Source organism: Carassius carassius, chromosome 47 (genome assembly GCF_963082965.1).
Source record: "Carassius carassius chromosome 47, fCarCar2.1, whole genome shotgun sequence".
NCBI lineage: Eukaryota > Metazoa > Chordata > Actinopteri > Cypriniformes > Cyprinidae > Carassius > Carassius carassius.
The window spans coordinates 24,509,804-24,532,468 of record NC_081801.1 but is presented as its reverse complement, the minus strand read 5'-3'; the positions used below and the strand labels follow the sequence as shown (position 1 = coordinate 24,532,468).

General features: G+C 37.8%; 2 protein-coding genes and 3 non-coding genes across 5 annotated transcripts; all 5 read left to right on the top strand.

Moving 5' to 3' along the window:
- Positions 1-1,572: 1,572 nt before the first annotated feature.
- tmlhe (trimethyllysine hydroxylase, epsilon) lies at positions 1,573-12,784 on the top strand. The gene is made up of 8 exons (XM_059542400.1): positions 1,573-1,762; positions 1,903-2,053; positions 2,623-2,799; positions 7,150-7,429; positions 7,547-7,666; positions 9,739-9,975; positions 10,066-10,204; positions 11,576-12,784. The coding sequence occupies exons 2-8, from the start codon at positions 1,909-1,911 to the stop codon at positions 11,705-11,707; spliced, it is 1,230 nt and encodes a 409-aa protein (XP_059398383.1). The 5' UTR covers positions 1,573-1,762; positions 1,903-1,908; the 3' UTR covers positions 11,708-12,784.
- Positions 12,785-13,562: 778 nt separating this feature from the next.
- dkc1 (dyskeratosis congenita 1, dyskerin) lies at positions 13,563-22,357 on the top strand. The gene is made up of 15 exons (XM_059542227.1): positions 13,563-13,645; positions 14,366-14,427; positions 15,267-15,353; positions 15,676-15,767; positions 16,416-16,600; positions 16,696-16,760; positions 17,295-17,421; positions 18,447-18,577; positions 19,116-19,259; positions 19,344-19,464; positions 19,655-19,773; positions 19,854-19,957; positions 20,724-20,772; positions 20,849-21,007; positions 22,130-22,357. Exons 1-15 carry the CDS (start codon positions 13,588-13,590, stop codon positions 22,196-22,198), a joined length of 1,572 nt encoding a protein of 523 aa, XP_059398210.1. The 5' UTR covers positions 13,563-13,587; the 3' UTR covers positions 22,199-22,357.
- On the top strand, positions 16,270-16,346 carry LOC132131023 (small nucleolar RNA SNORD83). Its single transcript, XR_009428828.1, has one exon. It is a non-coding gene; the product is annotated as a small nucleolar RNA SNORD83 (small nucleolar RNA).
- LOC132131025 (small nucleolar RNA SNORD83) lies at positions 18,335-18,411 on the top strand. The gene has a single exon (XR_009428829.1). It is a non-coding gene; the product is annotated as a small nucleolar RNA SNORD83 (small nucleolar RNA).
- LOC132131026 (small nucleolar RNA SNORD83) lies at positions 19,511-19,586 on the top strand. Its single transcript, XR_009428830.1, has one exon. It is a non-coding gene; the product is annotated as a small nucleolar RNA SNORD83 (small nucleolar RNA).
- Positions 22,358-22,665: the final 308 nt, after the last annotated feature.

Here is a 22,665-nt window from a genome sequence, read left to right as displayed (position 1 = left end):
AATGTTGTGGTCAATTGTGTCAAACGCAGCACTAAGATCCAATAAAACTAATAGAGAGATACACCCACGATCAGATGATAAGAGCATATTATTTGTAACTCTAAGGAGAGCAGTCTCAGAACTATGATATGTTTACAAATGTACATTAGTGCTATTTAAATATGAATGAAAAGTCAACATTGACAATTTTCTTTTTTTTCTGTTTTGTAATAATTATAAATCGAGTTTATTGGGTTTATTTACCAAAGAAGTAAATGTATTTTCATAAAAAAAATAAAAAAATAAAATAAAAAAAAACACCTGACTATGCGATCTGTCCTAGACTAACTGATAGTTGTCATGGCACTTGTATACTGTTGTTGTTCTCTTGTTGGTCTGATTGCTTCTATTGTCCTCATTTGTAAGTCGCTTTGGATAAAAGCGTCTGCTAAATGATTAAATGTAAATGTAAATGTAAATGTAAATGTAATGAACTGATTGTTGAATGGACTGTGAGTGTGTTTGTAGTTTGACACCCTGATGAAGGCTTGTTAGCCACAACGCGTCGGTGCACTTAAGAGATGTTTTTAATATAAAGCCATGTGAATAAAGACTTTTCATTTTTTTCACTACTTTCTCGATTGTCTTGACTTATGAGTTTTTTGATAATAAAAAATCCAACACTATATATATATATATATATATATATATATATATATATAAAGTTCAATTTTCAATTTATGTTTTTACACTTACACACTTTTTTTTATTTTTCACTTCCACTTACTGTTAACCATTTAACCGGTTTTTACTTTTAAAATCACAATAATTTTTATTACCAGAAAAAATAATAATTTTAAATAATAACAATTTAAAAGTTAATTTAAAAATAGTATTAACTTGTTGTATAGACTATAATAATAAGAGTCAGTCTTAAAAATGGTAAACTTAAATTTTCTGTACTGCTGTTTTAGATTTCCACCACCAGGTGTCAGTAGCCACATTATACTTTACCTTTGAGAGAGAGAGAGAGAGAGAGAGAGAGAGAGAGATTGTTATTGTTCAACCTTGTTAATATTAGAGAAATGTGGAAGTACTAGTATTTATATATAGTATATATGAGCAAGTATGCCAACACTTTACAAATTAGAAATGAAATTACTAGTAACATACTAGTACGTTATGATGAAGAAGTGTGCATGTGGCTTTTATTAACAGTTATTCACGGATGATTATTACTGTATTCTTATTTTATAAGTGATATAAAATGTATAAAATGTAAATGTTATAAAATAAATATAGTTTTAATGTCGACAGTGTAAAGTAAATGGCCTTTAATAAGTGTTTATCACCTGATAAATAAATGTAAGACTATGCATACATATTTTATATCCAACCAAAAAAATCCTAAAACTGAACCCTACTATGATAAAGGCTTGGCTTATTAATATGAATACATCCGAAGTGACGTCACGCGGTAACCATCCCGGCAAAAGTTCGTTAATATTAATTAGATGATGCTGACGTTGCTCGGTAACCTCCAATGGCACAGCGCTGGCTCATGAATATTAAGTACGTCGTCAGCATAGTAGATTCTGTGGGTTTGAGCGCTTGCGTGGACAGCACATGACACAATGGCGGGGATAAAGCTCAAGTTCAATGATTAATGTTAACGATTACAGCAGCTCTTTAAGAAACAGACCCGAGTTGAAGTTCACCGAGGTTTCACACTTGGAGCTTAAATTTCCGGATCCTTCTCGCATGTGAGGCTCGTGCTCTGCAAGTAAGCATGCATGCAGACTTTGATACACTGTATTACATTGTTACTACCTTTACTGATATCCAGATTTTGTGTATGAGGGCATTTGGCTGCATGTGTTGGTGATTAGTGCGTTATGTGCACGGGGTTTTCTCTCTTTGCAGGTCACTATGGCATTGATAAGGATGTTGAGCAGACTGAGAGGATATGTGCACTTGGAGCAAGGTTTGAGAGCCAGTTCTCAGAGCAAGAGATTACAGCACACTGCCACCCATTCATCTTCATGCAACTATCAGCTTCTGCCTGACTGCCTGGGTGAGACACATCACATTCCCAGACTGCTGCTTTCAAAATAGCTTCATATTGTGTTATTATTATAAGGGTTTTGAAGTTTGTGGAGCTGCCGAGGATCTTTCTGCATCTCATTCTCAACCAAATGATTTTAGATACATACAGTGATCAAACCAGAGTTATTCTAGTTAACTAAAACTGATACTAAAAAATATAATATAAATCTTTTTAAAAATTATAAAAGTATCTCAATGATACTAAAATAATGCTAGATCTAAGGTCTTTTAGATCAAAAATCATTATTACTATTTTATTAATTTTTAATTTAATGGCTGATTAGGTTTGAATAGAATTTCATAATTGCAAATATACAAATATATGTACGTTTATTTTATATTTACTGACTAAAACGGTTGAATAATCAGCCTGGCTGCTATCACTGTTATATCCACATTATTTACTCTGATATATGTGCATCATTATAGAATTTATTCATGAACATCATATGTTAAATTACATTCCATAAGAAACAGTAGGTTAAAAAAAATGAATGTTTGTTTAAACAAGTGTAATAATTGAATATATTTCTTCAGAGCTCCACTATGGTGGTCTTGTAATGCACTTTGACTATGTGTGGCTGCGAGATCACTGTCGCTCGGCTTCATGCTACAACTCAAAAACACACCAGCGAAACCTGGACACTGCCAGCATTGATCTGAACATCAGGCCTTTCAAGAGCCGAGTGGATGAGAACAGCCTCTTCCTCACGTGTAAGTGTTCATCACTGCATGGCTTTACTGACAGATGTGACCCTGGTGCACAAAACCAGCCGTAAGTCTCTGGGGTATATTTGTAACAATAGCCAAAAAAACATTGTATGGGTCAAAATTATCGATTTTTCTTTTATGCCAAAAATCATTAGGATATTAAGTAAATATCATGTTCCATGAAGATATTTTGTAAATTTCCTACCATAAATGTATCAAATCCAATTTTTTTATTAGTAATATGCATTGCTAAGAACTTAATTTTAAAGATGATTTTTTTTTTAATATTTTGATTTTTTTGCACCCTCAGATTCCAGATTTTCAAATAGTTGTATCTCGACTAAAGCTGAAACAACGAATCGATTTAATCGATTAAAATCGATTATTAAAATAGTTGTCAACTAATTTAGTCATCGATTCGTTGCTAAATAACTTTTATTTGCCGTAAGCGGCTCATTTCGTGCATATTTCAAATCTGCGGTGACCAAAGTGTGGCAGTAATGAGCCACCGGAGGTTTTACTCAGCCAGTACAACAGGAGAAGTAGCGAATAGCCAATAGCTGGCCTTGTTTTATGTCACGTGCTTCCCGAGCAGCGTCTCTGCGGCCATAGACATCATATGATGTCTATGTCTGCAGCATTCAGCGTGATGTGGGAGTACTTTACATTGAGCCTTTAAAAAAAGAAGAGTAACCTGCACTACTGCACTGTTTAAGGGGACGTTCACATATCGCGTCTTTTGCGCGCTCAAGTTCGTTATTTCCAACACCGCACCGCATCGAGTTAAAAACATCTCAACTTTTCAGAATGCAGCAACCGCACCGCGGGTCATGTGACAAGAACTAACCAATCAGCTTCATCCTTTCCCGTAACAACGTTAAAAGCAGATCAGCTGATCATAGTTGTATATGGATTTCCATTTTGAAATAAATTTAGTAGCAGAGCTACTGCAAGCGATTTTTTATGAGCTACAAATCCATTTATCCTTTGCTGAAATTTCCGCGTCTTCAAGGAGAGAGCAAGGAGGTTGCTTAGCAAAGGCAGACGCCTCAGGGGCGCTTCTGCGCGAGCGCTTTGGAAAGAAGCGTTTTAGGCGCGATATGTGAACGGCCCCTAAGACTTTCATTTGTGCAGATTCTCCAGTACAATGTTGTTTGCAAATGTTTAGTCGTAAAAGCTGATAACATTGCTTTTTAACAGTTAACATTTAAAGCTTTACAAACATGTTCTGTGATCAGTTTGTCGTTTACCAGTTCAAAATTCAGTCGTGCAGCCTAATTATGACTGAATGAGAGGTAAATGTAGATATTTGAAATGCACTTGTTTTTCTAAGTATTCACTGCTCTTTTTCACACAGCAGGTTTTTTGTGTGTGTCCCATTTTTTTTCTGGACAACCTTCTGATGGATTTTACTTTAAATTGTGATTTCCATTCAGGTTTCATGCCACTGGCACTTTATTCGAAGGATTGTTTACAATTTCACAGCAAAAGCTATAAAGCTGTTTCCCAGTAAATAATAAAATACAATGCACTGCAATTTTATTCTGTTTTATCCTTATTCTTCGTGAAAATATGTTCTGAAAGATTCCTTAATAAGCTTTTTTCAGGATGTTAAACTACTTTAGGAGCTCTAAGGACTGCCATGGTGAAAACATTATTTGAAATCTCCTTGTGAAATTTGCTAGAGTATGGGTCAGTGTTCTGATTGCAGAAGAGTTCAACAAAAGAATTACTAACACAATAAAACAACTCCAGGTATATTTTTGATGAGGATATGACATAAATAATCTCTTAAATCTATGCTGAATGATAAAGACCATTTATTAATAATTTACTTGGGGAAAAAATGGAAAAAACTAAAATATAAGTACATAAACCGATTAATCGATTAATCGTAAAAATAATCGACAGATTAATCGATTATCAAAATAATCGTTAGTTGCAGCCCTAATCTCGACCAAATATTGTCAGATCCTAATAAACCATACATCAACAGAAATATGATTTATTCTGCTTTCAGATGATATATAAACCTCAATTTCAAGAAGTTGACACTTAATTCTGGTTTTGTGGTCCAGGCTCACATATATTGTTGTTGTAGTTGTCTTGTTTTGCAGCTTGACAGACTTGAGCACTTATGAGCTGCTGTTAAAAACAGTAAGGAAGATGTCTCCAATTAATAACAACATCTGTGTCTGATTTTCAAAGGCCGCACCCTTCAGAGAATATCAGCCGGATATGTAATCAAGGATTTCTTATTTTCCAAAAGTAACCATTATAAACTTGGCTGTTTTTACTTGAGTAATTTAGTTATTTCTTTTGAAATATAATGGTTACTATTTTTTTTTTTGCAGTTAACATATGCAGCTGACAAATGCACAGCCTTTGAAATTAGATGCACTGGCAATTTTCATTTTTCGGTGAACCAACCCATTTATTCCCCGTTCCTCATTTCCTGGTAAACATCCTTTCAAAATGTATTTGTATGGGAAACGAAACAAAATCATTAAACGTGTCTCCTTTACAAAATGTTCACGGTGTTCTGCAAGATTGCGTAATGTTGGGATCGGAAGATAATCAGACTTTCACTGTGCCTTCGTGCTTCTCTCCTCAGAGATTGTAGTCCTGAGATAAATGAAACACTCTTCCAAAATAAAGATGGATATCTCTTTCCTAAGTAAAGATAAGACTCTGTGAGAAAGACAGACAAACCTTTGACTCTTATGAAACCCATCTGTGAGATTCATTTGACTTTATTTTTACAGGTAGTTACATAGTAACAGCATTCCTCACTTTCTCATAATTTACTTGTTACTTTGGCCCATGATTGTGTGAGTCCACACTTTTTTTTCTTTTAAGTTGACATGAAATCAAATGGGCCCTGTTTACTTTCTTAAAACATTTCTATAATCCTAATATTACTGTGGAAAGTTCAGTTCACCATAGCAAAGAAAAAGTTGCATTGCATTTAATGGCAAAAGCTTTTGCATTAAACATTTTTCTTGTCAAATCATTTCTATGGGGACCAATTCTCACTATTAACTATGACTTTTGCCTCAATAAACTCCTAATTTGCTGCTTAATAATAGTTAGTAGAGTAGTTGTAAAGTTAGGTACGGATCTAAAATATGATCATGCAGAATAAGATAATAATGCATGCTGATAAGCAGCTAATAGTGAGAAATGCTGTTAGCATTTTTATTTGTACAGCTCTTTTCACAATCCATATGGTTCAAAAGCAGCTTTTCAGCAAATTAAAATGACGTAAAATGGTTCATTTGAATAAATCTGGAAAGCACACACTCCCTTCTCTGCTGTTCACCCAAAAATGATCCTCATGTTGTTGTGTAAGATATGTTGAGAAATGTCTCTGGGCTTTGTCCGTACAATTGGTTTCCCACATTCTCCAATACAATATTCCTTCTTTTGCATTCTGCAGAAGAAAGAAGTCGTACAGGTTTGAAGCAACATGTGTTTTGGATGAAGCTCCTTTGAGCTCCTAGTAAGAAAGTCAAAGGTGACGGTGGCGAGAAAAACCTGTCTGGATGTTTAGATTGGTGAAAACAGAATGAGAGGAACCAGACTTTACTCTTCAGTCAATACAATCAGAGTACTTCTGCTAAATATGATCAGGTGTGAGGAATACAAGTTCATGGAATAAATTAAATGATTGGGTTGGCATTATGTTAGTAAACCTGTGTGTAAACTTCAAGGATAACGATTTAATTGTATGGATAATGATTCTTTTGTAACATTGCTGTATTTTGTATTTAAGAGTGGCGTCAATTTAACTTTACATTTATGAGTCAGACTCAATGGAAGTTAAACTTAATATTAAATCTATTTTTGCTGTTTAAATCAGCATTTTTAGCTACTTTAGGGTTTCAGGGTTTATAATCTTGTGTCATAGTGGCAATGAAGTTGTAAAATTGGATGTGACTTTGAACAGAAAAAGCAATTTTTTCACACATTTATGGTGTTGGTAACACTATTGAAACCGAGTACATTTTGTTCCCATTCACTTCTACTGTAAGGGCCTCACTGTAACCCAGATTTTTATTTATTTATATTTTTTTATGAAAAAGTAAAAAAAAAGTAACTCCTCTAGAGTTAAACCAGACCCGGAGATCAGCTGAATGGATTCAGAAACCGTAAAACTCGACTCTAGGGGAGTTAGAAAATGAGCCTATTTTTTTTAAAAAGTGGAGTGTTCCTTTAATTTTTGTCAGTTGAGCTCAACTTGTACCGAACCCCATACGCTGATCGACTCGACACTGAACTATTAACATCTTCCACTGATGAAATGTTCACTCGTTGATCATAGTTATCTCCTAATGAAGTCATTTCCTCCAGGGCCAGATGGACACATCACACGGTACACTCTCACATGGCTGGCCCAGAACAGCTACGAGGGCCAGAAGAGAAGCGCGGTGCAACCTCGTGTCCTGTGGAGCGCTGATATCTACTCCAGCGCTCAGGTGCCCTCTGCCAGCTGGGACAAGTTCATGAGCTGCGACGAGGAGCTGAAGAACTTCCTCAACAACTTCCTGCTTTACGGAATTGCCTTCGTGGAAGGCGTCCCACCAACACTAGAAGCTACTGAAACGGTGACCCAAAGAGTGAGCCTCATCAGGTCAGGGCTGGTGTGTGGCGGCACATAGAGTAAATCCTGCAGACTTGTTTTGATAGTTGATTTAACGGATTGTCTGAGATCATTTACTCTTTAAGATGAGCAATTCTTTATTTCTAGGGAGACCATGTATGGGCGGATGTGGAACTTCACTTCAGATTTCTCTCGTGGAGATACAGCCTACACAAAGCTGGCACTGGACCGCCACACCGACACCTCATACTTCCAAGAACCCTGCGGGTAAACCGGAAAAATCAGAGTTGGGCTTCAGTTAGCCACGAAAAGCCAAATGCCTGTCTGTCAGATCGACTTTCTGTAGTGCATCGGCAGGGAGTCACATTCACATTCTGTCTATTCTATGTAAGGGAAACAGGTCAATTTAGCTCAAAAGGGAATCGTTTAAGATTTTAAAGGGAATTTAAACAGAATCACTGTTTCACGGCTGATCACTGAGACGCCCTGCGATTCACTGAATGAGTCGTTTAACATCAAATCTGCACTGGATATTAATATCCAAACTATAGTGAAAACACTATCAATTAGCACAGTAATAAGATCGGCAGTTTAAGACATTAACTTGTTGTAATGAGTTCTTGTGTGGAAAGGAAGAGGACGGGGTCGACTTGACAAGCTTTTATTGGTACAAATCACTCTCTCACACACTCCTGTTTCTCCTGGCATTATATACTCTCTCCACACCAGTTACTGAAACGAGACACAGGTGTTGGTTATTTGCGTTTAACCCACTCACTCACCATTCGTCTCCCGACTCTCTCTCCCGCTGCAGACTTCGCTAAACCTCGCCCTCTTGCAACACTTGCCACACCCACGCACAAAACACAAGATACGTCTTCACGGAAAATGTGAAATCCCGAGTTTACAGCAATACGTGAAATTGCATAAACATGAACAGCCATCAATCACTTAATTAACCCTCGCATTCAGTTCCTCAATGAGGTTAAAATTATATTAGATACACCAGTTTAGCTCAGTCTGGAGGTAAAGTTACTGGTGTTGCCTGTGTAAAGGGGGTCCAAATTTTCCCGCTGTTGCAGGGTCTAATTGTGGACATGATTCCTATTACAAGAATATGATACATTTGACAAATAACTGATGGTCAGAAATGTCTCAAGCAAGCAGACTGAAACACAAACATACTAAACATGGATATGAATCCTTAAGCTATCCAATAGTTATTAAAAGACATACACAATAAGTGATTATAACATGATAGTCAAATGTGTGGGTTACATATAAATGAATATGGAGTGAAGCGATGGACTTATATTGATTTATAAGTCATTTTGAGTTCATTTTGAGGCATCTACATCTGTATAAGTCAGTTTCTCTGCCATTCCTTGACATAAGGACGTCCTGTGGAGACATGAGGCTAAAAGGTCCCCTTAAAGGAATCTCAGTCTGGTTCTTGTCTTCTAGGTGGGGAAGTCCATCCACAGATCTTGTGATCATGATTACTATCATGGGTTTACATGTGATGTCCGGCGTTGCATCTCTTTGATTACTTACTACAATCTCTTCTCCGAATTGAAATTGTCAATAATTGTTCTAATGGTGTTAATGTTGAAAGCTGTTCTGTGAAAGCGTTGGTTGGTTGGTTATCTTGCTCTTGACTTGTGGCATCTAGGAATTGATTTTCAACATCCTGTTGCCTTTCTGAGGAATTCGGCTCATCATGTTTCAACCATAATCCTGATCGAATCTTTAAAATGTCTGGTTGGGGTCTGATACGCTACACTATTATAAGAGCTTAAAACATCTGCTGACCACTGGAATACCATTAGACGACAAGCTAAGAGATTTGACTGATTTTTATGTATTTATTTATTTACTGATGTCCACTCTTTTCTACTCTTTTCTGTCTCTAAAGTCGAAAACCCAACACAACAGCATTTATTATTAACTTAACATTTATATACATTTTTTGCTTTCCATAAATTATTCGAATTGTAACAGCTACTCAGTGAAATGTTACAGGAAACATTAGACTTGTAGCACTCTAGTATTATTCTAATGATAAAATACACAATGGTTTATTGTTGATATCAATGATTTAGTTATTGCATCAAAAAGTAGATCAAGTGGAAAGTGTCAGCGCAATAATGGTTTGCAGAAGCTTCACAAAAACATTTGTATTAATGTTGGATGTTAAGCAGAAACATTGTTTTCAGTCTGAGCAGAGGTAAAGCCAAAAGGAAATCAAGAGTAACAGAAGTTTCATGTACGGTGGAATGGTGATTAATACAGTCCTCATTCTTCAGTGCTGCTTTTAATGCTTTGTATTGCTCCGTCAGCATCCAGGTGTTTCACTGTCTGAGACATGAAGGAACGGGGGGACGAACTCTGCTGGTGGACGCTTTCCACGCTGCTGACGCGGTCCTCCAGCGAACGCCCGAGTACTTCGAGCTGCTTTCACACGTGCCCATCAAACACGAGTATGTGGAGAACCTGAGTGAGCATCGCAACCACATGATCGGCATCGGCCCCGTGCTCAACGTCTATCCGTGGAACAACGAGCTGTACATGATTCGGTAAGAGACTTTTTTCCCCGTGTGCTGTCACAGGTACATCTAAACGTTTTTGCACCAGTTTTGTTTGAGTTGTGTTCTCTTGTTTTGCAGGTATAATAACTATGACCGTTCTGTTATTAACACAGTCCCTCATGATGTGGTGCGCCGCTGGTACACGGCTCACAGACAGCTCTCCGCTGAACTCAGGAGACCAGACAATGAGCTGTGGGTCAAACTGAAACCTGGGAAGGTATGCAGTACATCTCCATTGATGTTTGAGATAGGGCTGGGCCATATGGGCAAAAAAACGTATTTTGGTATTTTTTGGCCAATTTGCGATATCTCGTCGTTTTTGTATTTGGATTAAAAACAAATCTGTATTCAATATTGGTTTATTTAATTTACCACCCAAAGGCTATGAAAACAAATAAAGTTCATGTACCGTAACCATGTAAGCCTTTATATTATGTGCAAAAAAAGGTTCCAATCACATTTCATTCCAAAATTTTAACATTACAATCTAAAAACATATGATTTAAAAAAAGATATAACTAGCCATAAAGAAAATAAAGCCATATTATGAGATATTATGAGAGATAAACACATTGCAAAGTATATGCTTAAAGTAGACTTGTAATGTCTTCTTTTTTTTTACATTTAAATTGAAAATGAGCTTGGCCCTGTAAATCTTGTCAAAAAAAACAAAAAAACAAAAACGATGTAACATATTTGACCTATTATTTTATATGTCAAGCTTTACAGTGTCAAACGTCATAAAAATTCACAATGCAAAAAAAGAAAGGTACATATTTTGGTTTTGGGAGTCCCCAACAACAGGTTGACATGCATGGAAGGTCAAACAACACTTTCATTGTCTTAAAATATGCATTTATTTTTTACTTTATTTGCTCAACGGCTCCCAAACGATTCGCTCAACTATTCATTTTTCAAAACCCCTCCATTGAGTCACGGTAAAGGAGGACGTTACAAACTGCTATTTTTACCACTCCAAGAGCGGCATGTAGTGGCAAAGAATGAATTTGCATTTTCATTCAGACCAATGCACAAAGACCAACAAGTGGGCAAGCAATATGCTAATGATTCATTTCTACGTCCACATGAAAAGCATGGGATTCGGTTTAAAAAACGACTTGTTTCAATATTTCAGAGTCGACTCTTGAGTCAAAGTCGACTTTTGAGAGACGATATCTGTATTCACAGTGCACTTTCAGATTTCAAACTTTGCAGGATGTCTTCATTCACTTAGAGCTGTGTTACACACTGCATGAAAAGTCATTTTCAAAAATCCATAATAGGGGCACTTTAAAAAAAACTGTACATGCCCAGTGCCCTGTAGTATTACATACATATTTGCTTAAAAAGCCTCAATGATATATTTTTATGATATGTCATCAAAGCAAAAATGGTGGCTCCCTTGACTTTCTCACAATGGCTTTCTCCATTAATGAATGCAGGGTCTACAATTTTGTCCAGAATAGATGCACATGTAAACAACTATGTGAATCAGATTGCATAATTTACGGTGCATCTAAACAGAGCTTTCAGAATCAGATTGGATTTATTCAGTGCATGTTAACATACTGCTGTTGTTTTCTCCAAGGTTCTGTTCATTGATAACTGGCGTGTTCTGCACGGCAGAGAGTCGTTCACCGGCCTGCGACAGCTGTGCGGATGTTATCTGACGCGTGACGATGTGCTGAACACAGCACGCTCTCTGGGTCTCCAGGCCTGAATCCCTAATGCTAAACTTCCCAAATGACGGTGGTACACCAGCATTCACCAAAAACAAGCTGATTTCTCAAGCATAGCGGAGGACGCTTGCTATACATCAGGATCCCAACAGTATTACTTAACAACTCAGCTCTTTTTGGAATGATTTTATGATTTGAATAGAATTAGTTTATTGTAGAGGAGGAATCTTTTGATCCATAACGATTTCTTTCCACAGAAAAACAGATGGTAGTAATAAAGAGTTTAATTTAAATGATAGATTTTTTTTTCTTTTTTTAGAAACGGTCAGGACATGCAGGAACTCAACAGAATATGGAGTGAAACGCACATATTTCAAAAGAGTTGTACTATAATGTCTGTTTTTATGGAGTTTATTCACACAAATCAGAAGATCCTTTGTTTCGCACAATGATTTTTGAATCCTGGAAATGTGTTCTCACAAAAATGATAATGTCCTGATTATTTACTCACCATTCAATACACCATCCAAGGTGTACTGTATCTGTCTTTCTTTTTTCAGCTGAAGAGAAATTCAAGTTTTAGAGTAAAACATTATAGGATTTTTTACCATCTAATGCAAGTGAACGGGGCTCACTTTTGATCTTTTTTAATGGACCGAGATCTATATCAAAGTATTCCACATGACCCAAGCTGACAAACAGGTTTTCTACAGTGAAATGATCAGTCAATTTCAGAAAAGAAAAAAAAATCCAGAGGCTGGCATTGGTCCAGCTCAGATTAATTCACACAGTCTTGTGTGACAGACTGTAGGCAGAAAGAAAGAGCAGTGTCCTAAAGTTGAAAGAGATTTAAAGTCATGAATTAAACTGATACTGTGAACCGATCCTCTAAACGGTTGTAAATGGAAGGTATTTCTGTGGGTTTGTGCCTTAACAGTGATGTGGGAGTGCATGGTTGAGATAATATTAAAGATCTCACAAAGCTTAAATTTAAAACTGTATTGCATTAATCTGAGCTTTTTTTGGAATCTGTGGCCTTTTAACATTCTGTATCCAATATAAAATGATCTCATATGTATGTACGCACAAAATACCAATGGTACCTCTGGAAAATAAATAAATTAAAATAAATTCATTTCCTTGCATTTTGTATCTTTGCATTTTGTCTTTTTTACTTGCATTTAGTTTTAAGTTGACTAGCCTTGTCACTTTTTGATTATATTTATTTTAGTTTAGACAAAGAACATACTGCAATACTATAAACTGCACACAATAAAGTACACACATAGTGCAAAGTAGAAAAGTCAATGCAGTTCACACTTTAAAATGTAAAGGTGTTTTTAACCAAGATATGTATTTATTTATAAATATATATAATCTAAAAAATATAGATTCCATAAAATCGAAATTCTCCAACCAGTCCTTGAATACATATTTCATATATATTTGAAAGAAACTTATTATTTATTCTGGACAATCATAAAAGTTCATGGTAATTATCCACAGCATTTATTTAGAGATTTGGGTTTGTTCGGTTGTTTTTCTTCTGCATCTCATTTCAACACAGTTCATGAATGCCTGTGATTTTTCATCTGAAGATCAACATTTCTGTGATTTAGTCAGTCAAACCCGTTTTGATGTTAGTAAATAGTATTTGGACAAGTGATCCGTGACACTGTTATGTTGAATATCAACTTTTTTGTGTGTATTTGTTATTGAGGTATTTGTGGACAAGTTAATGTTTTTTTAGATTTGTGGAGTAAAAAACGACAGGTTAATGTTTTTTAGATTTGTGGAGTAAAAAAAAAATATAGTTTTGTTTGTTTGTGCCATCTTGTGGCTACTAATCGTTGTTAACGTTATTATAATATCGCGATACTTCACATCACGAGATGTGAGGCCCTTTCTGTAAGAAACACGCATGCGCGTTCAGTCACACGTGCTGGAGCGCGCAGCGGCGAAGATGGCGGACACAGAAAGTAAGATCATGTTTTCCCACATTTGCGTTATTTCTGTTACGATGATGCTTAAAATTCAACTCAAAATATTTTGCATTGTATTTTTATTAACAAGTATAATGCGCTTAAGAAGTGTGACGGTACATCGATCAAAATATTGAGTTCTCAACTTCAAGCGTGCGAATGGTAACGCTAGTGTTAAAAGATTCCCGCGTGCACTCTTAGACATGTAACGTTACGTTAAGACTTATGCTTAAGCGTTTTCGTTTAGAAATGTGTTTTACAGTCATTACTATTATTACTACTGCTAGTAGTAGGAAATGAAGCATACACGAATAACCGGGCATTAGTTAAGCTAATATTATGGAAAGTAGATGTATTTCTGTTTGTGTGGACGCCTGCAACAGTTGCCTTTTAAAACCTTAATAAAAAGCTTTTAATTACAATGCATTAAGGGGCCAGATCAATTTCTGATAACCTCAAATCACAGTCACTTATTGATTGTAAGTGATCATGTTTCACTTTGCATCTCGTAACTGTAACGTAGCGGAACGTGATCTGTAGTAACAGTGGTTTAATGACATTCAGCGTTAATAATGGAGTGTTTTAACTCTCGGTAGAATCAGACTCCACGTGCTGTGCACGTGCTTCCGCAGCATCCTCCTAGACTCGCCTGTGCTGCACACTTAAAACACTGTTCATGATCAAATGATCTGGAACTGTGACTTATTTTGTCCTCAGTTGGGTCAGCTAAGAAAGAGAAGAAAAAGAAGACGAAGAAAATTTCAGAAGAAGAAATTGGGGTAATTGATTTTCTTTATATACATACACGTTAATGACTTATTATTTGATTTGTCATTTTCCCACTAGCAGACTGTGCAGCCTTTAACTTCGTGTCTGGATGCATCATCAGCATAAATATTTACTGACACAAATGTAATAATGTATAAGTAGTAGTAATGTATAAGTGGGCATTAAGTGAGGAAGAGAAAAATGTTTACATTAAATCGATTTTGCAAGATGAATAGTGTTTGATTTGCTTCTGAAATATTTGCAGAGTTTGTGTGGGTCTTGATCTTTTATTAGTAGCAGAAAGTCATAAAGCCAAATGACCTGATCTCAAAATACTTGATTTCCTCCATGCAAAACTATGTGAAGTCTTGTTTTGAGTCGGAGAACAAAATGTGAGTTCATACTTAAAAAAAAAAAATATATATATATTTCTGTCTGTAATGAGGTAAATTACGCTTGTGTTTCAGGGCCTGTTGACAGATAAAAAAAGATATTAAATCATTAATTTTCTTAATTTACACCAGCTTCACAGAAAACAAAGCGTTATGTAATTTTTTCTTAGTAAATGCATCTTAATTTATGAAACTTGAGACATTTGTACTGGCAGAAAAGACTTGTTTTAAAAAGTTTAAACTCAAATCCTGCAGAAACCCTGTATTTGACCACTGAATTGACCAATAATAGATGCATGTTATGAAGAATTGTCTTAATACTTTTTGTAGGTATTGATGAGATGTATATAATTTTGACTTTTTTTTGGTAGCACCAAACTTTGGTATTGTGACATCACTCTGATTTCAACCTTGATGTTGGTCAGTTTTCAAACCAGTTTTTGAATTGTTACCATCAGGACATTCAAGAAAGTGGAGACTTCCTCATCAAACCTGAATCGAAGGTGGCCCGCTTGGACACGTCTCAGTGGCCGTTACTGCTGAAGGTCAGTGTCTGTGTACAGATCCTCTGGTGAAGTGCACGTGTGGCGTGATGAACGTGTTTATCCATTCGCCGAGCGCCGCTGGTTCTGTCCCTCAGCGGCCGTGCGGCCCGTTCTGGGTCGCGGGGTCACAGCCGTCTGGTTCTGCTCTGCTGGTCTGATGTTCTGTCGGGTCACTGGTGTGGGGTCTGATGTGCTGGTGCGAGGGGTCAGACTGGTTCTGACAAAGACGAATAGACGTGTCTGATCACACGTGTCATTGGGGTTTTCATAGTCTCTTCTACTTAATGTTTCTGTTGTGACCTATAAACCTGCTTATCTACAGAACTTCGACAAGCTCAACATCCGGACGGCTCATTACACTCCTCTGCCTCATGGCTCGAACCCGCTCAAGAGGAACATACATGATTATGTCAGGTAGGAAAACTTGGATTGATAAGTTCTAGGGCTGTAACGATGCACCCGAGTGGGGGGTTTATCTAAATGTATCTCTTTAGAAAACTTAAGATGGTTTTCTCTCTGTACAATGCATATTAAAGCAGTGTTTATTAGCGCAGTGCTGCTTTGTTCTATAAGCGCCCCCTGCTGTCAGAGAGTGAATCTGCGTCTCATACTGTTTTGGGTTCATCCATATTTTATGTAGAATAGTTTCACAAAGCTAGACTCAAAGTCAGACTCCAGACCTGCTCAAGTTGCATAAATGCATTATCTTTGTTTGGATTGAAGAGATTTATTATATTGACATTTAAATTTCACAAAGAAATGTGGAGCATTTTGTCGGAGAAAAAAAATCACACCTTTTTGTAATTTGTCTTAAATCTTGAATCGTTTTTTTTTTTTTTTGAGATAATCAGTGTTGTGGAACATATTGCATCGTTACATCCCTAGTAAGTTATCAAAGTATTAAGTATGACGCAAAGCCACATGATGTGATGTAGATTGCATTAGCACTCTGTGCAAAGATGACCAGCTATCTATCACCCATGACTGATGGCTTCTCCAAGAAAACGAAGTATTTTGAGTTGTACCACGAGTTCCTGAAGCATTTTTAATCCGTTCACCCAGGACTGGTTTCATCAATCTGGACAAACCTGCAAACCCCTCTTCCCATGAAGTCGTCGCTTGGATCAAGAGGATTCTTCGTGTGGAGAAAACGGGCCACAGCGGCACTCTTGACCCCAAAGTCACAGGCTGCCTGATCGTGTGTGTGGAGCGAGCCACACGGCTGGTCAAGTCTCAGCAGAGCGCCGGTGGGTCCGCCTTAAATCAAGAGTTTGATATGTTCACACACACTTCCAGTAAAACTAGTGGCCTCTCCTTACTACTCTTGTGCCGTTGCTTTTAGGCAAAGAGTATGTGGGCATAGTACGGCTGCACAATGCGCTAGAGAACGAACACCAGCTAGCGAGGGTAAGTAAGCTTTAAACAAGCAGACGAGTTGGTCGATATGACTGTATATACTCTGATGTTAAATCTTTTCATAAGTGCATGGACTCAAAAACATTACATTTATTAATTGCCAAAATTCTTAAAAGAATGCATATGCATTGGCTTTTTGAAAGCCTTAATTATTTAATTAAATGCATGCATATATATTATCGAAAGCTCTTTTTTCCTTGACATTGAGATTCTGATGTCTTCAATGACTATTCTACATGCAGTAAATAATGCAGGTGGCTACTAGTTTAAGTCATCAGTGTGGCGGTTCTCTGTTGTGTGTGAGATGATGAGCGTGTTTTATCCATTCTCTGAGTGTCTCCGGGCTCCTCTCTCTCTCTGGTATCCGGCTCTCAGCTGCAGTGTTCTTCTGCAGCCGCTGGTCTGGAGCCTCATGCAGGTTTGGAGGCCCCGGTTTCACCGAAGAAGAGCTGACACATCTGATCACATACACATGGGCCGTGTGACTCTGACAGCGAGTCTGAGTGTGTGTGCTTCTCTCTGCAGGCTCTGGAGTGTCTGACAGGAGCTCTGTTCCAGAGGCCTCCGCTCATCGCCGCTGTGAAGCGCCAGCTACGAGTGCGGACCATCTACGAGAGCAAGCTTATTGAATATGATCCGGAGAGACGACTAGGTAGAAACTTAAGGTTTTATTAGAATCGACATGAAATCTGCACCTTATTTCTATGACTTAAGATTTTTTAAAAAGATGACGTTTTTACTCTATGGACTTATTTAACAGCTGATCCCAGAATAAAATAAATTGCGTCTAATAACTCTGTTACAAATTCTGCGTGTCTCTGGGGAAATGAATGACGTGGCTTCATCTGATGCACAAACTGAAAAATGCGTAACGCTCACTGTTTTTAGCATCTGCATGCCAATATATGAGATGTGAACATGTAAGCTTCATCTCCAGAGCTGCTCCGAGAGTCGAAAATTGTTACATTTATATTTTAAAAGTTTATTAGTGTTGCGTTTATTTGTTCACTAGACATCATTTTTTTTAATGCTAAACTCTAAATTTGTTAATCAAACACAGAATCTCACATACATACATACATATATATATATATATATATATATTTAAATATAAAAAAGGTGTTATGGGGCCCTAAATTAAAAGGGATCTCTGTGGAGTTTAATTGTGAACAAACAAGTTCAATTTACATTCATTCTCAAGGTCTGCTCATTACTTTTAAATAAATTTTTTTCAAAAAAGTAATGCATTTTAATTTATGTTCTCATCTATTCACTAAAATTGTGAGTGCGGAGGCACTTCCCACTTAAATATATATTTTTTGGGGTTAAACTAAGCAAGTGCAGCTCAGGTGCCGACATGTAACACAAAAGTAACGTTATGCTAACTAAGCAACACAATTAGTTACTTTTTTTTTACACAACATTGTAAAGCATTACTTTTAAAGTAGCTTTCCCCAACACTGTTATTAAGTGAATATCATAACTATTAATAGTATACGATATGGAGAATATTGATTATTTTAGGTCTGTTGTGAATGCAGTTTCATGTCGACTCTTATTCTGAAGCCACATGATGTGATGTAGATTGCATTAGCACTCTGTGTGAAGATGACCTGCTATCTATCACCCATGACTGATGTCTGTGGAGTGTGAGACTGAGTAACCGTGTGTGTGCAGGTATCTTCTGGGTGAGCTGTGAAGCGGGCACGTACATCAGGACTCTGTGTGTTCATCTGGGGCTGCTGCTGGGGGTGGGCGGTCAGATGCAGGAGCTGCGGCGCGTCCGCTCCGGAGTCATGGGAGAAAAGGTACGTCTGCAGAACGACCTCAGTCCTGGGCTTCCTCCCTGGTTCTGCTTATCATTGCTACATGCATTAGAAACATGCATAACCTTCATCAGACATTAAACTCTGGACTGTGACTCATGAGCTTGAGAGCTGAGTCTTTGCTATCTGAAGTAACAGTATTTTGTGATTAATGGAAGGTAGCTGTGCTACAAATGTTCAGTGACTGGTAATAACATGGATGTTGTAAACCTGACTTGAGCTACGGTTGATTAATAGGCTCAAATAAAACCTGTTTTTAGTTTAAAGCGAAATAGTTTCTGTCATTGTTTCCTTGCCCTCAGGTTATTCTAAACCTGTATTAATTTCTTCTGTTGAATGCAAAAGATGATGTTTTGAAGAATGTTGGTGACCAAACAGTAGACATTTAGCCTTTGACTTCATAGTAAGAAAAACATTTACAATGGGTACCATCACGTCACAGATAGTTGCATGAATAAATACAATATTTACTTAAACAAAAGCGTTTTTGTTGGCTGATCCTCGTGTTGGTCTCTCCCAGGATAACCTGGTGACCATGCATGACGTGTTGGACGCCCAGTGGCAGTTTGACCACAACAAAGACGAGACTTACCTGAGGAGAGTGATCTATCCTCTGGAAAAACTCCTCATCTCCCACAAGAGGATCGTCATGAAGGACAGCGCGGTATGAAAACTGGCTCATTTTGTAATTTAATAATCCAGATGAAGTTTGAGGTGGGCCGGTCTGACGATGCTAGTTGTGTAACAGGTGAACGCGATATGTTACGGCGCTAAGATCATGTTACCAGGCGTCCTGCGGTATGAAGATGGGATCGAAGTGAATCAAGACATAGTCGTCATAACCACTAAAGGAGAAGCCATTTGTACAGGTGAATGTTCAAATCTCTCTCCCAGCCCCAGCATGCACCGTTCTGAGCCACATGATGTGACCTAGATCGCATTAGCACTACTGCAAAGATGACCGTCCATCTATCACCCGAGACTGATGGCTTCAGGTCAGAGTTCAGCCGCCGCTAGTCTTTGTGCAGATCTGACTGAATTAGATTTGTTTTTCCGCAGCGGTTGCCCTGATGACGACCGCCGTCATTTCCACATGTGACCACGGTGTTGTCGCCAAAATCAAGAGGGTCATTATGGAGCGAGACACGTATCCGCGCAAATGGGGCCTTGGACCGAAGGTGAGATGTGTTCAGAGGAATCGCACGGTTTATTGGTGAAACCAGCGTTTACTTGTATTTTAAAAAGGCATGTGTTTCAGGCCAGTCAGAAGAAAATGATGATCCAAAAAGGACTTCTAGACAAACACGGCAAGCCCAACGGCAGCACCCCGGCAGACTGGACCAAGGGCTACGTGGACTACAGGTACAGCTGCTTCTGAAGATCACAAAAACATTTCACAATTTATTATTATTTTAAACACAACAGCAGCCAAATGTGTTTTCAAATCGAGAATGTATCGCTGTTCCCGTACAATTTAAGAAGTTTCTTCCTGTTGCATGCATCTCTTACACAAATTACTGCTCCATTTTTGGTGGAAAACAACATGTAAATTTAAGACGAGGAGAATTTTTTGTGTCACATCTTTAATTTGAGCATATAATTGCATTAAAATGTTTCTACACTCAGTCCTTGGTCCTGCATCATGCTCATCAGCAACTGTGTCAGTGTAAGATGACATAGGACTGGGTCGGGGTGGATGCATTCATTTGAAGAAAAATCAAATGTCCCCATAATTAATAGCTCCAGATTAATGCATTAAATTGACAGCCCTAAAAAAACCAACCTGACTCTTTGTATGGCATGCAATTCGTAAAGTACCCACAAGATGTCGCAAATCCTCAGCAGACCAGAGATTACAAAACTGAGATCTGATTAAGTGAAAGACACTTAAATATCATGAGGTGAAGAATTGCTCAAACCTGGATCTTAAGTCTTGAGTGGAGCTGTTTCTGCAGACTGTTATCCCTCTTTGGTCTGCTGTGACCCTTGAGGGAGTCTGTCTGCTAAAGCCAAACCCTGAGCCCAGGACCGAGGGATCTGAGCTGGGTGCACAGACCCTTACACATCCTTCAGACTCAGCAGCTGCTTGGGTTTGGAGCAGAAATGATTGGACTCTTTCCTCTTCTAGCACTCCCAAGGTGAAAAAGAGTGAAGTTGCTGAGCAGACGGCAGCAAAGGTATGATTTCTGAAGCACATGGATAAAAATGTACTCTCTTTAATATCAGTATTAACATGATTTCTGTTTTTTTTAGAGGAAACGAGACGAGAGTGGAAGCGAAAGTGACGCGGCAGCTGCTCAGGACACAAAGACGGAAGAAGACAAGAAGGAGAAGAAGAAAAAGAAGAAAGAAAAGAAATTGAAGCTAGCAGAAGAGGCAGCGGCCGAGGCTCCAGCGGAGGAGGAGACTGAGGTGAGCTTGTGATGGGTGGTTTGGACCAAATGCAGAATAAGAGATGTGGCATTCTTCATTCAGCATAAAGGCTGTCAATGTGCACAATGCAATTGTACGATTACTTAATACATTTTCAGCATGCTTTTCATTTTCCTGGCATCATTTGGCTAGTGTTACAGTAGATTGTGAACTATCACAAGAGAAGTTAGTCATGTTCAAGCGCTTCAGAGAGTTCTGTTTAATGGACAAAAACGTACTTGTCAAAATGCCTTCCTTTGTTTAGTGGCATCATAAACTTAATGTAGTAAGTCTTAAATTGGTAAAAAAAAAGGCCTTTCCGATTGTTTGGGGCATCTGGAAAAAGGCTTGTCCGGAGAAGAAAAGGTGAGCGCTACCATCAGTCCTGTGTCATGCCAACAGTAAAGCTTCCTGACACCATTCATGTGTGGGGTTGTTTCTCATCCAAGGGAGTGGGCTCACTCACAGTTCTGCCCAAAAACACAGCCATGAATAAAGAATGGTACCAAAACAACAGTTTGGTGAAGAACAATGCATTTTCCAGCACGATGGAGCACCGTGCCATAAGGCAAAAGTGATAACTAAGTGACTCGGGGACCAGAATGTTGAAATTTTGGGTCCATGGCCTGGAAACTCCCCACATCTCAATCCCATTGAGAACTTGTGGCCAATCCTCAAGAGGCGGGTGGACAAACAAAAACCCACTAATTCTGACAAACTCCAAGAAGTGATTATGAAAGAATGGGTTGCTATCAGTCAGGATTTGGCCCAGAAGTTGATTGAGAGCATGCCCAGTCGAATTGCAGAGGTCCTGAAAAAGAAGGGCCAACACTGCAAATACTGACTCTTTGCATAAATGTCATGTAATTGTCGATAAAGCCTTTGAAACGTATGAAGTGCTTGTAATTATATTTCAGTACATCACTGAAACAAAGATCTAAAAGCAGTTTAGCAGCAAACTTTTTGAAAACTAATATTTATGTAATTCTCAACTTTTGGCAACGACTCTACATTCATTTGGAGATTCAGTATGAAATTGATGAATATTATTATGACACAAAACATGAATATGAAATGTATCAATTGAAAGCACTAATTCTAAACTCATTCATTCACACACAGGTTACGGAGAGCGCAAAGAAGAAGAAAAAGAAGAAAAAGTCTAAAGATGCTGAGGCTGGCTCAGAATGAACAGAGACTGGTGTGTCAATCCCAGGAGTTTGCTTGTAAATGTTTACGGTTATTTCTTTTTATTGTCCAAATGAAACCCATATTGCCTGGGTTTATTCATGTTTTTGAATGTATTTGAGTTTTTTTATTTTTTTTTTATTGTAAATACAGAAATTGAAATCCTGTAATCAAATGAAACAAGAGTTTTTACAACAACAAAAAGCCTCTTTGTGTTGACCTGGTTTTACAGTCAGTGTTTCCATTCAGAGGATCATTTCAGGATCAAGTTTGCTTGGTTCTCAGTTTCTTCATGTTCATTTCAGAAGTAGAGTTCATAAGTTTTATTTCCCCTAAAAATGTAAATGAACGCTCCCATCTAGGAAGATACAGGAAAAAATAGAGGTCAGATGAGGAAAAAACACCTCCGCCCAACACAAGCAGTAACATGCAATCTGGAGCAGTTTCTGATGTTTAAAGTAAGATGAATT

Coding starts and splice junctions, on each gene's coding strand:
- tmlhe (XM_059542400.1), top strand. CDS start 1,909: ATGGCATTGATAAGGATGTTGAGCAGACTGAGAGGATATGTGCACTTG. Junction 2,054..2,622: donor GCTTCTGCCTGACTGCCTGG/GTGAGACACATC, acceptor ATATTTCTTCAG/AGCTCCACTATGGTGGTCTT. Junction 10,205..11,575: donor TCAAACTGAAACCTGGGAAG/GTATGCAGTACA, acceptor GTTTTCTCCAAG/GTTCTGTTCATTGATAACTG.
- dkc1 (XM_059542227.1), top strand. CDS start 13,588: ATGCGCGTTCAGTCACACGTGCTGGAGCGCGCAGCGGCGAAGATGGCG. Junction 16,761..17,294: donor ACGAACACCAGCTAGCGAGG/GTAAGTAAGCTT, acceptor TTCTCTCTGCAG/GCTCTGGAGTGTCTGACAGG. Junction 17,422..18,446: donor TGATCCGGAGAGACGACTAG/GTAGAAACTTAA, acceptor GTGTGTGTGCAG/GTATCTTCTGGGTGAGCTGT.